The 19,255-nt window shown below is 52.3% G+C and overlaps 1 protein-coding gene and 1 pseudogene across 1 annotated transcript; one reads left to right on the forward strand and one right to left on the reverse strand.

The window, feature by feature from the left end:
- Positions 1-205: 205 nt before the first annotated feature.
- On the forward strand, positions 206-4,065 carry LOC126959267 (uncharacterized; annotated as a pseudogene).
- A 3,771-nt stretch (positions 4,066-7,836) lies between these two features.
- LOC126957910 (golgin subfamily A member 6-like protein 22) lies at positions 7,837-16,404 on the reverse strand. The gene is made up of 9 exons (XM_050795850.1): positions 16,157-16,404; positions 14,374-14,502; positions 13,231-13,281; positions 13,050-13,143; positions 12,848-12,954; positions 11,407-11,465; positions 10,936-11,077; positions 8,655-10,610; positions 7,837-7,997 (listed from the first exon to the last, which is right to left on the reverse strand). The coding sequence occupies exons 1-9, from the start codon at positions 16,238-16,240 to the stop codon at positions 7,935-7,937; spliced, it is 2,685 nt and encodes an 894-aa protein (XP_050651807.1). The 5' UTR covers positions 16,241-16,404; the 3' UTR covers positions 7,837-7,934.
- Between the last annotated feature and the right edge of the window lie 2,851 nt (positions 16,405-19,255).

Here is a 19,255-nt window from a genome sequence, read left to right on the forward strand (position 1 = left end):
GTACTGGGATTACAGGCGTGACCACCACGCCCGGCCTTTATATACTTTATATATCTCCCCTACTACTGCCGCAGTCTGCCGAAGAGAGGATGCCCTCAACCCTAACTTCTCCAAACCATCCCAAAGGGGACGTCTGCTCCACGTCAACAGTGTTGTTGTTTTTAAAGACCATCTGTCTGTCTAGATGCCAGATTATAGCAAAAGGATGTCGAGGGAGCGATATGAAAGCAAGCCTGAGAGTCCTGGAGAGAAGGTGGCCGAGCTGCCTTCGGAGGTGGTCACTCCCTCAGACCCTGCCCTTCCTGCCTTGTTCCTCCAGTTGTCAGATTGGCTGTTGGGGCCCTCACGGGGGAGGAGGTGAGGCTGGACTGGGAGGGAGATGGAGAAGCTGCCAGAGGTTCTTTGGGATCCAGAATTGAGGCAGCAGTTCCAGCCAGGTCTGGAGGTGGGAGCTGCCCCCCAGCCCACAAGGGAATGGTACAGATTCCAAAACGTGGCGAGAACTCCCTGGTCCGGAAAAGGAGGTGTTTGCTCCCTTGAATCACCTGAGCCCAGGCTGGAAAGCCCAAGGGGGAGGATGAGGCCAGCTCACTCCAGCTCCATCCCCTCCCTTTAACCCTGAGCTGGTCAGCCTCCCAGACTCCAGTCCATTTTCCTAAGTGCCCTCCCTGCAGAGTCTGCACAGAGCCGCGCTCCCTCGCACCAGCTCACCCTGTACTGTCTCGTCTTTCAGCAACCCCATGGGTTTGAACTTGAGATGATTCATTTTCCTAAAAGCCTCTTTGGGCTGAGGGAAGGCATGGGTGGCTCTGTGAGTTTTGAAGTGAGGGCTGCCTCTTCTCAGAGCTGCTGCGAGGGCCGGGGCCACCCTCTCAGGCAGTGTCTGTGGGCTGGGCAGCAGCTTTGCTGGCAGCCTGGGTCATCCCCACTGGTCTGGGAGGCTCGGGGGCACCAGCTACTACTCCCGATAGGGCCAAGGCACCTTCCTCACCTAAGAGCTGACTGTCTTGAAGAGTGGACACAGAGGAGCCAGCAACCTGGGCGGTGTGGGCACCCGGGAGAACATCTGCAGCTCAGTCTCAGAGAGAAATCTCCTCCAACACAGCTATTGTAGAGATGGGGAAACGAGGCTGAGAGGGAAGGGGGCGTGCCCAAATCACCAGGCCTGGAATGTTTTGAGCTTTGGGGGTGGATCTCCCAGGAAACGTGTTTTATGGCACCACCGCCTCTGGTCACCCACCCCGAGGTGTGGCGGGCCTGGACAGCCAGCTTGACTGAGGGCCAGGCTGGTGAAGCCAAACCTACCACTCAGGAAGGAGACCCAGACCTTCTCCAGACACAGTTCAAATCTGAGGACTCCCTTCTTTGGGCCTCAGTTTCCCCACCTGAATTCCAAGGACTCTTCTAGCTCCTACGTTCTGCGCCAAGCATTTCCTCTGAGCCCCAGTCAGCCTAGAGGACCAGGGCTACATCTTCCTTGGACAGAGACCCACCATAGGGGCAGCAGGAGGTAGGGGTGGGGGTAGGTAAGGTTCCTGAAGGGAGGTGGAGCTGTCATTACAGGTGGTGTCCGCAGGCAGTGGGTGTGTCGTGGCTCTGCTACTACTTGCTGGGTGACCCTGTGCCATTTCTTTCCCCACTCTGGACCTCAGTTTTCCTATCTGTTCTATGGAGATGAGATGCCTGCCTACGTATTTGGGGACTTGGATGTGTGTGGGGGGCAGTTGCAGCGTTTCTTAGGTGTGGTCCTGGGGCAGCCTGCATCACCCCATAGAGATTTCCGGGCCCCACCCTAGGCTCACAGGACCGGAATCTCCGAGAATGAAGCCTGGGAACTTGCATTTACACAGGCATCCGGGTGATTCTGACATGATTGAAAACGCACTAATAGTATGTGGCAAGTTCTTTATAAAAGGTAAATTCATAGCTGCCTTTCACTAAACATAAATCTCACCTTCCCTTCCTCAGTGAAGGACACACACCCCAGTTGAAAGTCACTGTGCCTTTCCAGATGCAGAATCTGACCTTTCCAATAAGATTCTGTTAACTGTTGCTTTCTGTAGTTTGTATTCCAAAACAAGAGAAATAGCTTTCCATTTTTTCAATATAAATGTTGAAGTCGGATATCCTTTTTCAAACTAGACACACACTCACACAGTTTAGAATTTCAGCTACGGCTTCCTTTCAAATTATCAGCCCATTTCTGCCAGGGAGCAGTTTTTCCAGACAAGACCCTGGACAGAGGCTGGTGGGGACCCCTCCTCATCAGAATCACTGGATCATGACTGACCCCTAGAGGCGGCTTCTCTGCTTAACTGTCAGCCCGTGGGCTGGGATGTGACCCCCAAAGCTGCAGCAGAAGCTTCCGCCCATCCTGGGCCCCCCGTCATCTGTGGGGAAAGGCCTGTTCCTTGTCTTCTGAGCCCAGCCGGCCTCCCAGTCATTCCGCAGATTCCAGGTGAAGCATGTGCTGTGCTTGGCTGGGCTCTCCTGCGCCCCTTTTTGGGGTGAGGCGGAGTGCATTCCAGCCCCAGCATCCCTGCCGTTTATTCCCTCCCCTCATCCCCACCCCCAAACCCACTCACAAATAGAAACACAGGCACAGTCACGGGCACACACCGCCCTGGACAGCACCATTTCCAGCCTCGGCGGGGCAGTCTCCTTACAGGGAAGTTAATGAAGCACTAAAATAGGCTCAGGGGACAGGGAGAATCTCTGTCGAGAAGCGGCTCCTAGACCCAGTTCTGTCTCTGACTTGCTGGGTGCCCTTGAGAAAGTTGCTTTCCCTCTCTGGTCTCAGTTTCCTCAGCTGAGAAATGGGAGAGGGGGCCAAATGGTCTAAGGTTCTGGGAACCTCCAAGTCAGAGCCCGTAGCTGGTGGTCAAGATGAGGGAGAGGCCCTCAGGGTCAGCCGAATGCCAGAGAGGCAGGACAGGCCCAAAGGTGAGCAACCTGAGCACATCAGGTGGGCTCAGAGCTGGTGCATGAGCCCCACAGCCTGCAGAGCAGCCCTGGACTCAGGAGCCCGCTCGCACCAGCCCGGTGGGACTGTAGAGATACGGGGTCCAGCCTCTCCTACTGTTGCAGGGCTGGGGCTAGTAGCTGCACATTCTGACCCCACAACTGCCTTAGACATGCCAGACACACCTATGAAATGAGCAGTCAGTCCAAATAGATGCACTAAAGAAGGGCTGTGGGACGGACCCAGCTGTAGCCTGGGCTACAGACAGGCTTCCAGGGTACTCAAGCAGCTGGCCTCTGGGGTAGCAGCCCTGGGTGTGAGAGGCAGGACTCAGAATCTAGGCCAAGCCTCCACAGGAATCCCCTCTGGAGAGCCCGGGCACTCTGCAGGAGGGGCAGCAGGCAGCAGGTGTACCCCCCAGCACGTTTCACAAGGTGCCCCATATTGCATCTGTTCAGACAGGGAGCGAGTTGGAAAGTGGATGCAGTAGCAGGGTGGTGGCTGCTCCCCACAGCCAGGAGTCCAGCCCAGCACCACCTGAGTCCACCTCTGTCCTGCTCAATTGGGTAATCCATGTTCTGGGCCCTCTGGTCCCACCCACAGAGGGAGGGCTTTGGGGCGACCAGGTGAGCTGGCCCTTGTGGGAGGATGTAACCGACTCCTGAGCCTGGTGAGCCAGGCAGCCTGGCACCGGCATCCCCACCCCCACCTCTCCAGCCCCCTCATTCCCTGATCCTCCCATCCGCCCCCTGCCCCAGCAGTTTCCTCTGCTCACGCTCATCTCTTTTCCTGTTCCCAGGCTCGCCTGGTCAGTGTCCTTCACTCTCCTCTGAGTCTCCCTCTTTCCAAGCCACCTCCACTCTACTTGACACATTCTCCGTTAAGACACCAGAGTACACAAGCTCAAGTCCCTGCACCTCACCTTTACTCCCAGCCATGGGAGGGAGATGACATGAAGAGCCAAACGCCACTTGGCAAGAGATCTGGGGTATGCAGAGGGGCAGATCTGAGGCTGTGGAAGCTCCAGGGACTCCCTGCAGGAGGCTGCATTTCAGCTGGCTATTGGATGTGGCTCAGAGCTGACACCTCTCCTTGAAGCTCCAGACCAGGAGCCAGCTGCCAGCTGGACCCTCCATTTGGTGTCTCGGAGAAACCTTGCACTCTGTGGGTCTAACTCTGAACCCAGAAAAGCTCCGCATCTCAGTCCTGTCTCTTCTTAGGGAAAGCCTATGACCCAGTTGTGCACCACACCCACATTTGAGTCAGGGGCTCCTGCCCTGCACTGTGAGCACTCTGGATAAGCCAGTGCCGAGGGGGAAAGAGCTCTGAATGTCAAACCATGAGTCTCAACTCCACCTCCAGCTCTGAGAGCTGTGGGCAGGGAAGGGCGCTAGTCCAGTGTGCTGTAGAAAGACCAGTCTGCCACTGTATGGCACATGGATGGTGGGGACAGAGTGCGGGTGGAGAGAACAGAAGGTGGTCAGGGCGGGGGAGGCAGGTACCTGGCTGTAGCCGTGGAGATGGGAGGACAGACAGGACTTGGTGGCCACTTGAATGAACCAAGGGAGGAGTCTGGAAGAGACACCCAGTTTCGTATCAGATGTGTGGAGCGTGGGATGCTGTTCATTGATCGAGGGAGGAGGAGGAGGAAGAGGTGTGGCATGGGAGGAGGTAACTGAGCTCTGTCATGAATGTCATTTGAGGTTCCCAGGGAGTGCCAGTCCCGCCAGCGCCTTCACTGCTTGAGCCGGCCCTCGAGGTGCCTGTGCTCCCTGGCCCTCTCGGCTCCCTCTTTGTAGCTGTCAGCTGCAGTGGGGGACAGCTGCTCAAGGGTCCAGCATGTCTGTGTGTTTACCCAGGGGACTGCCGAATGGCCCATGCCGAGCAGAAGCTGATGGATGACCCTCTGAACAAAACCCATTACAACAACCTGATCCGCCCGGCCACCAGCTCCTCACAGTTCATCTCCATCGAGACGGAGCTCTCCCTGACCCAGTGCATCAGTTGGTAGGTGCAGAGGACACGTGTGGCTCAGGCTCAGGTGAAGAGGCAGCTCATGCCCAAGCCCCAGGCAATCAGTGTCCAGAGGAATGAAATGACTAGAGTTGACTTAGACTCACCAATACATGGCGGGGAGGCTGGAGGAGGGTCTATGAGGTTTGTAGGTGTCCAATATTTAATGCGGTCATGGTTTTGTTAAAGAAGAAACGAGGGTGGGAGCGGGGTCACCACTGTCTAGGCAGCCAATGGGCCTGCATAGACTCTGGTCCACTGAGTCTCCAGCACGACCATAAGCTTCTCCTCCTCATCCTCCCAGCCCCACCCTACTCTCTCCCCCAGCTTGCTCAGCAGGTGACCTTACCGGCTCCCTACTTGTTGCGGGAAATAAGAACCAGACTGGGGGAACTGATGGGTACAGAGGCCCAGGTATAGGGGCAGGACCCCAGGCAGTGCAGCCCCAACTGATCCAGGTGGGTGAGGGTCTGGAGAGTGGGCATGGCTGCTGCAGGCATGGAAAGGAGGCGCAGATGGCGGCACTCCCAGAGACCACCGTCAGGGCTCCATATGTGGATGTGTGCAGAGGTGGGTGCTGAGGGAGGAGGTGCAGGGAATTTCTCATCTCTCCACTGCCTCTGAGTTGGAGATGTCAGAGGGAGCCATGGCCCACTGTAAACTAACACAGTGTCCCCACCCACAGGGTTAGAACCCCTCCCCTGGAAGCGGCTCTGAGGGGAGCAGTCACATGTGGAGAGTGCAGGGCGCTGTCTCCAGCCAGGGGAAGGAGGACACCAAGGGGGTTGCCCCTCTTCTGGCCAGGTGGCTGCCTTCTGACACACCAGCCTCTCTCTAGCATGGTGGCCCCCACACACTCAGCCTGTCAAACCTACAGCCCTCAAGAAGGCTTTGGCCAAATTAATAAACAGCTCCGTCTCCCAGGAGGAAGCACAGCTGAAGGATGCGGAGGGCAGTAGAGTTTATGCTCCGCCCCCGCCCCTCCACAGTCAGACCAGAAAGAAGGGGGCTTTCAGCCAGGCTCACCCAGGCTGGGGTCTGAGTGTCACTGTCCAGCTATTGGCCTCTTGCTTAACAGGTGAGCCCAGCTGCTCCTGTGCAGCTGCCACCCCAGTGAGGGTGAACCAGCCAGCGAGTGACATTACTGATAGTTGGGTTTACAGGAAAGATTAGGCTGTGGGCTGCTGGGCCAGGAAGGGGTGTTTATTTTCAGGGTTTATCTACTGACTTGACCAGGGAGCGTTATAGGTACAACCAGTTTAAAGATGGAAATTTTGAGAGAGCAGACAGGGACTTAGTGCTGGGTAAGGCAAGCAGGCTTCTCAAAGCAGCTCTTTTGGGGAGGCCAGAATCCTGTACCAATGTCGTCAGCACGTTCATCAGCTGCTGGGGGAGTGCCGGACAGGGTTAAAGCACAGGAGAACTTTCTGGATGATAGGAATGTTCTATATCTTCAAAGGAGGTGGGATACATGGGTAATGCATTTATTAAAATTGATGAAAATATACACCAGATCTGTGCATTTCACTGAAGATAAATTATACCTCAATTTTAAAACATTTTTTAAAAGAGAGATGGGCCAGACGCAGTGGCTCACGCCTGTAATCCCAGCACTTTGGGAGGCCGAGGCTGGTAGATCACCTGAGTCAGGAGCTCGAGACCAGCCTGGAAAACGTGGTTGAATCCTGTCTCTATTAAAAATACAAAAATTAGCCAGGCATGGGGACACAGGCCTGTAGTCCCAGCTACTCGTGAGGCTGAGGCAGGAGAATTGCTTGAATCCAGTAGGCAGAGGTTACAGTGAGCAGAGATCACGCCACTGTACTGGAGCCTGGGCAACAGAGCGAGACTCCATCTCAAAAGAAAAAAAAAAAGAAAAGACAGATGAAGGTTTTCAACTTTCACTAAAGGCAGAGTAGCTTGTTATAGATTAGCCTCCCCGCAAAAGCAGTTAGAGAAACTGCACAAAAATGTGCCCCCACCACCAAAAACAACTGTTTGAAGGTAATTGGAGACCTCAGTCAGGACTTGAGTGACCAGGCCTAGGAGGTGACCCTGACAGTCTGTAGTGCTTTTCCCACATTATGTGATTGGTGAACAGTAGAGGGCTAAGAGGTTAAGAAACTGAGTCTGAAGTGGTGGTTAAGAGGCTGGAGAGCCTGGCTGGATGTTTGGCACTCACAGGACTGAAATGACCTCATGAGAATTTGGGTCCCAGTAAGGAGATGGGACCTTGGTGGGAACCCTGGAAGGGTCACCCCTAGGAGTCCAAATGAATAAAAAATAGACCAGTCGTCACAAAAACTAAAACCTGCTTTGAACCAGCTTAGTCCCAAACTATACGAAGGTGATCTGCGCTTACTCCAATTGTGTGCCATAAAGTCAAAGTCAGTACTCTCTGGAGGCAGATAAAAGTTTACTAACAACGCCATAAGACAAGACAAGACTAAATGAGAAAGAACAAGAAAAAAAAACAATACAAACATACAAGAAAAAACCAATAGAAACATACATGTAAGGAAGATAAGGAAGAAAGATTTTTTTTGTTTTTTTGTTTGTTTGTTTTGTTTTTTTGTTTTTTTTTTGGAGACGGAGTCTCGCTCTGTCACCCAGGCTTGAGTGCAGTGGCATGATCTCAACTCACTGCAACCTCTGCCTCCCAGGTTCGAGCGATTCTTCTGTCTCAGCCTCCCAAGTAGCTGGGATTACAGGCATGCGCCACCATGCCCGGCTAATTTTTGTATTGGCCAGGCTGGTCTGGAACTCCTGACGTCAGGTGGTCCATTCACCTCAGTCTCCCAAATTGCTGGGATTACAGGCATGAACCACTGTGCCTGACCAGTATTTTGCCACAATTTAAAATAAATAATTTTTTTTTTTTTTTTTCAGGTTTGGGCTCAGACTATATTCTAAACAGTCACATGGCAGCTGACTCTTCTCCAGGCCTTGCTGCCGGCTTTTACATGTTTATTGTTTTTGCCTTCTTGTCATCTGCTCGGTAGATGGCAGCTTCCAGGTGCTCCTAAGGGGCCAGAAAAGAGAGTGAGAAGGCACGGAGGCTGCCAGGTCATCCCCCTCAGGGCCTCACCCTCATCAACTCCCTCAACTGGGTCTCCTGCAACTATTGGGGGGCCACCTCGGCCACCGCTTTGCCCTGAGCTTCCTGCTGCTGCAGCTGGGCAGAGCCTCCTTCTCAGAGGCCAGCTGCTGATAGGCGGCCACGTACTGCTGCAGGGGACCCAGGGAATGGTCTCGCTGCTGCTGCAGACTCTGAGCCTCTTGGCTCTTCAGCTCCACCTGCAGGATGGGCGTCAGGGTAGGCAGTGGCTGGCTTCCAGATTCTGGGCCCATAAACAGGGTGGCGAGGGCACAGTGGGGCTCTGTTATCTGTCCAGGCCCCTGGCCCCTGGCCCCTTCCTCCAGGTCTAAGTGACTGCCTCCCTTGCCTAGAGGCCCATGCCTCCCTCCCCAGCCTCAAATCTCACACCCTTCTTCCCACCATAGAAGCTGTAGGCCACAGACTGGTGGAAAAGCAGAGGGAGCGAACCACCATCTGCTAAGTTGTGGTGAGGTCGTTCTGTATGATCTCCAGGGTTTGCACCCACCTCCGCCTGCTCCCCCAGAGCTCGGCCTTCCGCCCCAGCTCCCCCAGCCTCTCCTCCAGCTCCTGCAGCCTCACCTCCTGCTTCTGCATCTTCTCCTCCTGCTGCCACAGCCTCGTTTCCTGCTCCCGCATCTTCTCCTCCTGCCTCTGCATCTTCTCCTCCTTCTCCCGCATCTTCTCCTCCTGCCTCCACATCTTCTCCTCCTGCTCACGTATCTTTTGCTCCTTCTCCCATATCATCTCTTCCTGCTCCCACATCTTCTTCTCCTGCTCCCGCATCATCTCCTCTTGCCTCCACATCTTCTCCTCCTGCTCCCCTAGCTTCTTCTCTTGCCTCCACATCTTTTCCTCCTGCTCCCACATCTTCTTCTCCTGCTCCCACAGCTTTTCTTGCTGCTCCCGCAGCATATCCTCCTTCTCCCCCAGCTTCTCCTCCTGCTCACACATCTTCTCCTCCTGCTCCCACAGCATATCCTCCTTCTTCCCCAGCTTCTCCTCCTGCTCACACATCTTCTCCTCCTGCTCCCGCATCACCTCATCCTGCTCCCGTATTATCTCCTTCTGCTCCCGTATCTTCTCCTCCTGCCTCCATATCTTCTCCTCCTGCTCCCGCCGCTTCTCCTCCTGCTCCCGTATCTTCTCCTCCTGGCTCCATATCTTCTCCTCCTGCTCCCGTAGCTTCTCCTCTTGCCTCCGCATCTTCTCCTCCTGCTCCTGCCTCCTCTTCTCCTGCTCCCATATATTCTCCTCCTGCTTGTGTATCTTATCCTCCTGCTCCCGTATCTTCTCCTCCTGATTGTGCATATTCTCCTTCTGCTCCTGTATCTTCTCCTCCTGCCTCCACATCTCCTGCTCCCGTATCTTCTCCTCCTGCTCCCGTATCTTCTGTTCCTGCTCCTGTATCTTCTCCTCCTGCTCACGCATCTTCTCCTCCTGCCTCCAAATCTTCTCCGCCTGCTCCCATATCTTCTCTTCCTTCTCCCGCCTCTTCTCCTCCTTCTCCTGTGTCTTCTCCTCCTGCTCATGGATCTTCTCCTCCTGCCTCCAAATCTTCTCCTCCTGCTCCTGCCTCTTCTTCTCCTGCTCTTGTATCTTCTTCTTCTGCTCCTGTATCTTCTCCTCCTGCTCGTGCATCTTCTCCTCCTGCTCCCGTATCTTCTCCTCCTGCCTCCACATCTTCTCTTCCTGCTCCTGCCTCTTCTTCTCCTGCTCCCGTGTCTTCTCCTCCTGCTTGTGCATCTTCTCCTCCTGCTCCTGTATCTTCTCCTCCTGATTGTGCATCTTCTCCTCCTGCTCCCGTATCTTCTCCTCCTGCTTGTGCATCTTCTCCTCCTGCTCCTGTATCTTCTTCTCCTGCCTCCACATCTTCTCCTCCTGCTCCCGTATCTTCTTCTCCTGCCTCCACATCTTCTCCTCCTGCTCCGATATCTTCTTCTCCTGCCTCCACATCTTCTCCTCCTGCTCTTGCCTCTTCTTCTTCTGCTCTGGTATCTTCTCCTCCTGCTTGTGCATCTTCTTCTCCTGCTCCCTTATCTTCTCCTCCTGATCATGCATCTTCTCCTCCTGCTCCCGTATCTTCTCCTCTTGCCTCCAAATCTTCTCTTCCTGCTCCTGCCTCCTCTTCTCCTGCTCCCGTATCTTCTCCTCCTGCTCATGCATCTTCTCCTCCTGCTCATGCATCTTCTCCTGCCTCCACATCTTCTCCTCCTGCTCCCGCCTCTTCTCTTCCTGCTCCCGTATCTTCTCCTCCTGCTCCTTTATCTTCTCCTCCTGCTTCCACATCTCCTTCTCCTGCTCCTGCCTCTTCTCCTCCTGCTCCCGTATCTTCTCCTCCTGCTCTTGCCTCTTCTCCTCCTGCTCCCGTATCTTCTCTTCCTGCTCCTGTATCTTCTCTTCCTGCCTCCACATCTTCTCTTCCTGTTGCTGGTACAGGCGGTTCCACAACTTGTTCTCTTCCACCTGGGCTTGGAGCTTCGCGGACACACTCTGCAGCTCCTTACCCAGGTGGTCAGCCTCCTCCTGCAGCTGCTGCTGGAACAGTGAAAGTGTTGGTTTGAACCTCAGAAGGAAACAGACTCATAGGATAGTCATATAAATGTAATCTATAAAACAATGGTTTTCACCCATGATCCTTTAAAATATATATTTTTAAGCCCTAACTCTGAGATTCTGATTCCCCAGGCAGGGCCCCACATTGGACATTTTTAGCACACTCTAGAGGATTCTATGGCGGGACCAGAACAAGGGCCCAAATTTTCTAGCTCTTGACTGGAGCCTCCCCATATCCCGCATGATCCCTAGACCATGGTCCCAGCCGGACAGGGATCCCACAACCCCCGGGGCGGTAGCTGCTTGCCTGTGGCAGCAGGAGCTTGGCCTTCTCCAGCTTCCTTTCTAGCTCCTTTACATTGAGCTGGATCTCAGACTTCTCAGATTCTACAAGTCGAAGTTTTTCTTGTAGTTCAGCATTTTTCTCCTTCAGCTCATCATCGGTTATGCTACAACCAGAGGCGGTAGATAAAGGAATGAACGAAGAACAGAAAGGACTGCTTTGGTGATCAACCCTCTACTTTCACCCCACAACCACAGAACCGTGGCATTGGATGGGACCCCAGGAATTTAAAGCCCCAGGTGGCAGGCCAGAGAGAAGACATGAGTTGCCTGAGGCTAGCCCATGAGTCAGTGGCACAGCCGGCACTAGAGCTTCCCTGTGCACACATGAAAACCTGTATGAGCCTCTCACCATGCTCACCTGTACCCCCACCTCCCAGCACACCCCCCACGCTAAGAACCCCAAGACCTCCCATCCCACGATCCCCCATCCTACGTGTTCCTGTACAGTTCCAGACTCAGGGCATCCCTCTCCTTTGTTAACTCCTCGATGTACTGCAAATAGAGAAAGGTGAAGTCAGGATAGAGCAGGCAGAGGAGCGGCTGGCCGACCAGGAACAACAGCCACTGTGACCACTCCACACACCACTCCCCACTCCCAGTCACACCTGACATGCTCTCAAGGCACTTCCAAGCCCAGGGTATCCTTTGGTTTTCTTTTTTGTTTTGTTTTATTTCTTTCCTTCTTACTTTTTCTTTTTCTTCAGGAAGATTTTCACTCTTGTTGCCCTGACTGGAGTGCAATGGCGCAATCTCAGCTCACCACAACCTCCGCCTCCCGGGTTCAAGCAATTCTCCTGCCTCAGCCTCCCGATTAGCTGGGATTATAGGCATGTGCCACCACACCCAGCTAACTTTGTATTTTTAGTAGAGATGGGGTTTCTCCATGTCCGTCAGTCTAGTCTTGAACTCCCAAGCTCAGGTGATCCGCCAGCCTCGGCCTCCCAAAGTGCTGGCATTACAGGCATGAGCCAGAGCACCTGGCCCTCATTTGTCTTTCAAAGAACTCAGTAAAGGTGGAAGGGACAGGGAAAGAGACGGAATTCATAGCTGGCTAGCAGGGGCCCAGAGACATCAGATGGTATTGCTATTGTTCTTACTGTTACTACTACCACTGTTGGAACCTTTACTGACTGCTTCACCAGGCACTGCACTAACAATCCCATTTCATCCTCACAACCTCCATAGGAGACGGTTACCATTATTACCTCTATCGTATAGATGAAAAACATGGGGTATTAAGGGTTAAGTGCTTGCCTAAGATCACGTAGAGCTGGGATTTCAACACCCAGGTATATCTGATTCTCTAAGCCCATTCTTTCCCTGGGGGTAGGGGCAAAGATAAGGAGGAGGAAATTAATCATTTGTTGACATTTTGAAAGGATGATACGTTCGAATCGTCCAAAACTCAGAAAGTACAGAAGGGAAATATCTCCCCCCAACACTGTTCCTCTCTCCTGAGATGTTTATGATCCTTACAAACATGTTTATTGTATGTTCCCATAATACACACACACACAGAGGTTCCCTCTCTCAACACAAATAATAACATACTCAAGCTACTCTTCTGTACCTTTATGGTACCAGCATCCTAACCGCCACTTGGGACTTGGCCAAGGCCACAGTCAAATATGGGCAGGGCGGGCACTTGGCCTGTGAGCTCTATGTCCGGTGCTCACTCCCCACAGCGCCCCCCAACTCACCCACAGCAGCCGACTCAGCCCCTCTCAGCCTCTAACCACCACACACAAAAGCAGCAAGAGATGGCCATGCTGTCTTCTGGGCAGGACACTCCATCCTGCAGAAGGGACTTTTAGGCTCACTCCTCCATCTGTGAAGCCGGGCTCCCAGGGGATGGGGCAGGGGGTTGGACTCACCCTGTCAGCCTTCTTCTTCTGTGTAGCGACAGCAGAGAGATCCCACTCTAAATCTCTTGCAAAATTCCATGAATCATGCAGGCGGCCGACCAGATGCCTGCACTCTCCTGGAATGAGAGACATTCAGATGCGGCCCAAAGGACTCCCCATAAAGGCCTGTCAAAGTGCCAGGTTGAAGGATGATGGGGTACCAGATTCCTACCTTCCAACTGCTGGACAGCACGCTGGCTGTAATAGAGTGCCATCTGAAGCTCAGTTTTCTCACATGTAAGCATTCGTATGGTATGAACCTGGGCCTTTGGGGAAAAAAAAAGCAAGTGCTGAAAGAGAAGCAAAGAAACCTTCTCCAGAGGACAGGAGGGAACTTCACACCCTCCACTCACCTCTAGCTCCCTCCTTAGGGCATCCTGATGTTGGTGGCTTGCCTTCTTTTCCTATAGAAAGAGGAAGACAGAGCTCTTACTAGGGGGAAGCAGAGATGGCACAGCAAGAGACATGCCCCCAGAACGGCACCACTGCCCCAGGACAGGCCCACCCATGGGACCAGGTTATCAGGAACCCTGTGGGGACGGGGTGGGATCTGGGGGGTGTGCCTTCTTCCCCAGGCTGGGAGTGGGCAAGATGAGACTGGGGCCTCTACTGCTGAGTGCTTCCAAAACCCAGCAGTCATGTCATGATCAAACAAAGAAATCACGTCACTTCTTCCAGCTGGGCTCGGTTCTGCTGTTTCTGTGGGGAGAGTCAAAGGAAGGTGACTGAGGGTGGCCCCTTCGAGTCTATTCCCCAGGCCAGGAAGCGGTGGGCAGGGGCCAGGGATGGATTTTAAAGGTAAAGTTCTCAGACCCAATGGGAACACAAACTGGTAAACTCTCCTCAACTCCCAAAGAAAAAGGACTTGGGTCTTTGTTGGTTTCTGCCCACAGCCACAGAACTCAAAGTATGAAACTAGATTCTCTCGAAAAGACAGTCACAGAAACCTTCAGAGATGGAGTGTGAGAAAAGCCCACCCTTCTGCCAGCCTGTGATTTAGAAAGGTGCCTTCATTCAATGGACATTGACTGAGCACATACGGGCCAGAGACGGTTCTTAACAGCGGGAGAATAGGACGGAAAAGGCAGACAGGAACCCTCGGTCCCGAGGTTTCCATTCTAGTGGGCCTTTAACTCTCGGACTCTCAGAGCTAACAGACACCTCTGATACTCTCTAACTCTACCTCAGGAAACGCAAGCCGAGAAGGAGACTTTACAGTAGGCCGTGGACTAGGGATTAACATAAAAACAACAATGATAAATCTCATTAAAACTTCACCAATGTAGGTAAAACCAAACCACTCCTATTTTACAGATGTGAGAAGAGAGGCCCAAAGAGCTCAAGGAATTTGCCCTCTATCATATCCCCAGCAGATGGAGAGGATTCAAACCCAGAATTCTTAAGCAGTGCCTGGGAGTTCTTCCACAGTCTTAACAATTACCCTCCACCACCCCTTGGGCCCTCTGTCCCCAGGAGCCTGGCCAGCCAAGACTCACATCCTCAGGTGAGTGGCAACCTCCAGAAGTGGTTGTCTCAGAGTTAGCACCATTATTTATGTTCTTCTTTTTGGTGTCGCTTGCTCCTGTACCAACACTAGGGTTGGCCTGGGGATGGTAGTCTCTCAACTGTGGAAAGGAAGAGCAGTGATATATATTCATGAGAACTACAAGCTCCTACAGTCACATCCTGCTTTACAGTTTCTACAAAATACTCTTATGCACCATCTGATTTAATGCCACCAACAACTGTAGGAAGTGTTGTCACAATCAGTGACTGAGAGGGATTGATACCATGGCTGAACAGAAGGCACTAATGGAACTTAAACTCAGTCTTCTGACTCTGAGCTCTGGGATTTTGCCACAAGTCAGCAGCTGCCAGGGACCAAAACCAGAGGCAAAGGCAGAAAAGCAAATATTACGTAGGCAGGAACTGTACACTGTGTGGTTTAGAGTCATACACCCTCACACGTCTGTTAGTGTGAAGAAGTGCACCAGTACTTCTCAAAATTTATATTAATGTATCTTCATGGCAGAAGGCAGCCTTTCTGTGAAATCTGGGAACTTAACAGAAAGAGGACAACCCAACCCTCGTTTCAGAGAGAAGTCTTGTATACTCTTATACATCTATGTGACTGTCACCCCTAAGTACATTAATGTTTTGTCTCTCGGTAGAATCAAGGGAAACTGATGCTTCAGAAAGATGCCCCATATTTATCCTGTGGCACTCGAAGTACCCCAGGTGGAGATGAGATGAGGAAGATTCAAGCTGTCAAGTTCAGTTTCCCAAGATCTGTTCCACAGAAGATAGGCAGATCTCACTCCAGCAACCACTGACTGAGGGGCACTCTGGTCCCAGAACAATGCAGAATTCAAGTCTTAGGTGGAGAACTCAGAAACAATGTTCGAGTCTCTCTGGAGAGTAGAAGCCTGGGAGAAAAATCAAACTAAACCCGTTTTCCCGTTGCCACCCAGAACACCGTCAATGTGTTGAGCTCATGGGGGAGGTGTAGGCTGTTCACACTGTCAGCGTCTGTGTTAAGGAAGTAAGGCAGCCTGAAACCTCTGTCTCCTATGTCCCACAGTCCCCAATCTCCTTCCAGCTGGAAACCTGTGCTACAACCAGAGGAACCAGAAATGGGCAAGAACACTTAGGGGACTGGGTCCTAAGACCAAAGACCGGTCTCGTGGCAGTAATGACAGTTCCTAGAGGGACTGTGACATCACTACATTCCACTCCTCGGTGGAGTGGTGGGGGGGACACAGGAGTGCAATGCCCAAGTTGCTGCTTTGAGATTGGGGAGTGGGGGTCACAGGATTGGGACCCAGGTGGAGATGCAAGCCCAAAGAGCCCAGGGAGGTCAGGCTTTGGGCGGCGGGAGGTGAGGGCCGAGTATGGAGCGGGGAGCCCCAGGAGTCACCTGTCCAAAGTGACCAGGGGACAACCGGTGAGGGCAGGTTCTAGGGCACCCAGGTCCTTGGAGACGTGAGCCCAAAGAGCCCAAGAAGGTCGGGTTTGGGGTAGCAGGAGGTAAGGGCAGAGTATGGAGTGGGAAGCCCTGGGAGTCACCAGCTCAAAGTCACCCTGGGGTGGCTGGTGAGGACAGGGGCAGGACTCACGAGGGGGTTGGGCTGGCTCACAAGATTTTGGTGTGGGGAGCCCAGGGGCACTGGGGGGTTCCCAGCCTGGTGTGCCTCAGCAGTGGCACAGACTCTGGCAGCAGCTTGACTGTCAGAGGGCGCCTGGGGCTGGGTTGGGGTGCCACAACCTGGTGCCTTTTACCTTTTCCTTGGCCTTGGCCAATTTGATCGGTCGGGTTTCTTCGGACATCATGGGATGGGTAGGGCGGTGGGGTTGGGGCCACATCAGCACAATCCAGGCGAGGACAACTATACACCTCCAGTCACCTACCAGGTAGCTGTGTGACTGAGCCAGAGGAGGCGTAACCAGGGCCACACTAGAATGCAGAATGGGGCGTGGCCTTAATGCTTCAAGCCTATTGGTCAATGAGAAAGATGCAAGGGAAAGGAGGCGTGGCCAGACAGCAGCCTGTCCTGAAGAACCTGTGATGTCACATGGAAAGCCGCCATGTAACCGCTGTCCCCGCCCACTCCAGGAGAGGGGCGGGGCTGGCTTTCACTTTACAGACTTTAAAACTGGATTACCTCAATTGAGGTACAAATCCTATGAAAATGGAAATTTTATAGTGTGCTTGATGATTGATAAAGCAGACTATATTATCCAACATTCCACTAAGGTAAATAATCACAATGATTTCTCTTTTTTGGAAAACCTTTCTCTTATTCTCCTACATTATTGTTAAGGGTTTTTTGTTTTTCTAAAAATACAAAACAAAAAAACAAAAAAGAAAACAAGAAACATGTCTAATATCTTTAAAAACATAAAGCTTGTGAGCCAGGTGTGGTGGCTCACGCCTGTAATCCCAGCACTTTGGGATGCTGGGGTGGGTGGGTCACCTGAGTTCAGGAGTTCAAAATCAGCTTGGCTAACATGATGAAACCCTGTCTCTATTAAAAGTACAAAACTAGCTGGGCATGGTGGCAGGTGTCTGTAATCCCAACTACTTGGGAGGCTGAGGCAGGAGAATCCCTTGAACCTGGGAGGCAGAGGTTGCAGTGAGCCAAAATCATGCCACTGCACTTCAGCCTGGGCTACAGAACAAGACTCTGTCTCTAAAAACACACACACACAGACAGACATACACACACACACACATACACACACACACACACACACACACACACACACACACACACACACACACACACACACACACACACACACACACGTGGAAAGCTTTCCATTTAATAAGCACTCAAAGTTCTTTACAAGTTTAAAACAAATACAGGACCCTCTAAAGTAAGGCTAAATGCTAAGTGATGGGGGAGAGAAAAAGGACATAAATAACTCCTACTCTCATGAGGTTAATCACTAAATCCTATTTTTCTAGAATCACCTGGCCTCTCTAAGCCCTGAAAATGAAACTGAATTTCTCACTTGATACTTGGCTATGACTTGCAGTCATGAAAACCAAGAGTTGTGTTCTGTCACTGTGTAGTGCTTGTTACCTGGGATCAAGGATTGACTTTTTCATGATTTGCTCCATTATCTGTGTGCTTCTTATCCCAGACCAAATTAAGCTTTTTTCTAAAGTTCTACAATTTACAGTTAGTAGATAAGAGTGCTTTTCAAAAATATAGTCTCTGAACCAGGAGCACTTGGGAATGTCTTATAGATGTAAATTCTCAGGCCCCTCCCTAGACTTGATGAATCAGAAACTCTGGAGTAGGGACCAGCAATCTGTGCTGCAATAAGCCCTCCAGGTGTTCAGGAACCGCTGGCATACAGCAGGTAGAAAAATGTGTTTCCTTCTGTAGGTCCAAAGCCAGGGATACTATATGTTCTGTCTCGATACGAAGCAATGACATGCAATTAAAAGACATAAATCTTTTTCCTACTTCCACCCTCCAGCCAATGTGTTTTATTTTTACAAGTTCAAATAGAAAGTGAATGGCAATCAGAGATTTCATCTAAAAAGTATGTTTACAAGTATCAGTTCTCATCCAGCCTGATCTCATCTCGTATCATTTATATCCTCTTATATGTAATATTGTAGAAAAGGATCTTCACAATGTAAGACTCGGGCACACTAGAAGTTCTATGATAAAAGACCAACTAGATCTGAATGTCCAAACTTACTAGAGAAGAAAAGTGGAATCACTCGATCTCCTGACCTCGTCCTCTACCCCCCTTGGCCTCCCAAAGTGCTGGGATTACAGGCATGAGCCACGGCGCGTGGCCTTATTTTGTTTCGAGGAGTGCCTTTTGGTAAGGGTGCCCAGGAGGAGGATGACTGTGGAGATGGGCAGGTGCCCTCCCTGCTGTGCAACTGGCTGACGTCCTGGCCCGGGGCTCTGCCCAGGACTGCCGTGTGCCCTTTTTGCAGTTCCCTTGGCGGTGGGTGAGCCCAGTTCTCTCCACCAGCTGAGGCCCAGGCTGCAGTGGTGCTGGCCAGAGAGAAGGGAGTTAGCGGCCCGGGACCTGCGGCAATCCACAGCAGGAGTCAGAGCCTGACTTTCCCGTCTGGGGAGTGAGACGGTGGATCTCGTGGTGTTCAAGGATTCATCCAGCTCTGTTTTCCTGGGCCAAGGGTTTGTCCCAAGACCTGTGGTTGATGCCCTGGACTCCAGCCTCTCTATCCAAGGGAGCAGGGCTGAGCAGAAGTCGGCCTCCGCATGCCTGACTTTTCATCCCCATCCTGAGCTGCCTGTCTCTGGCTTCCCCATCAGTGCTGGTGCCCCTTGAGGAGAAGCCTCCCAGAGGAAGAGTTGGCCAAAAGGGGTGTTTATGTGTGACTTGGAAGGCAGAAGGAAAGAGACAGCAGTTGCTGTCTGGAGGCGGCCGTGGCTGTCCAGCGTCACTGGCCAGGTCGAGGTCCATTCTGCCTGTGCACAGCAAGTCCATCACTGTGACACGGGTTTTGCAAAAGAAAAAAGATAGATTCACAAGACCGCCAAGTGAGGAGGTGGGAGAACAGCGCTCAAATCCTTATCTCCCTGGAGATAAGGCTGAGGGCTGTTTCTAGGTTAGGGAAGTGTGATGGTCTAAGATGTGGGGGGAGGTGATTGGCAGTGGGGAAAAATGAAGTAACAGGTTCATTTTGTGCAAGTGTTACCAGGCAGCTGGCCGAAATCGGTGGCTCATGCCTGTAATCCCAACACTTTGGGAGGCAAAGGCGGGCAGATCACCTGAGATCAGGAGTGTGAGACCAGCCTGGCCAACATGGTGAAACCCCGTCTCTATTAAAAATACAAAAATTAGTCTGGACACGATAGCTCATGCCTGTAATCCCAGCACTTT

Source organism: Macaca thibetana, chromosome 7 (genome assembly GCF_024542745.1).
Source record: "Macaca thibetana thibetana isolate TM-01 chromosome 7, ASM2454274v1, whole genome shotgun sequence".
Lineage (NCBI taxonomy): Eukaryota > Metazoa > Chordata > Mammalia > Primates > Cercopithecidae > Macaca > Macaca thibetana.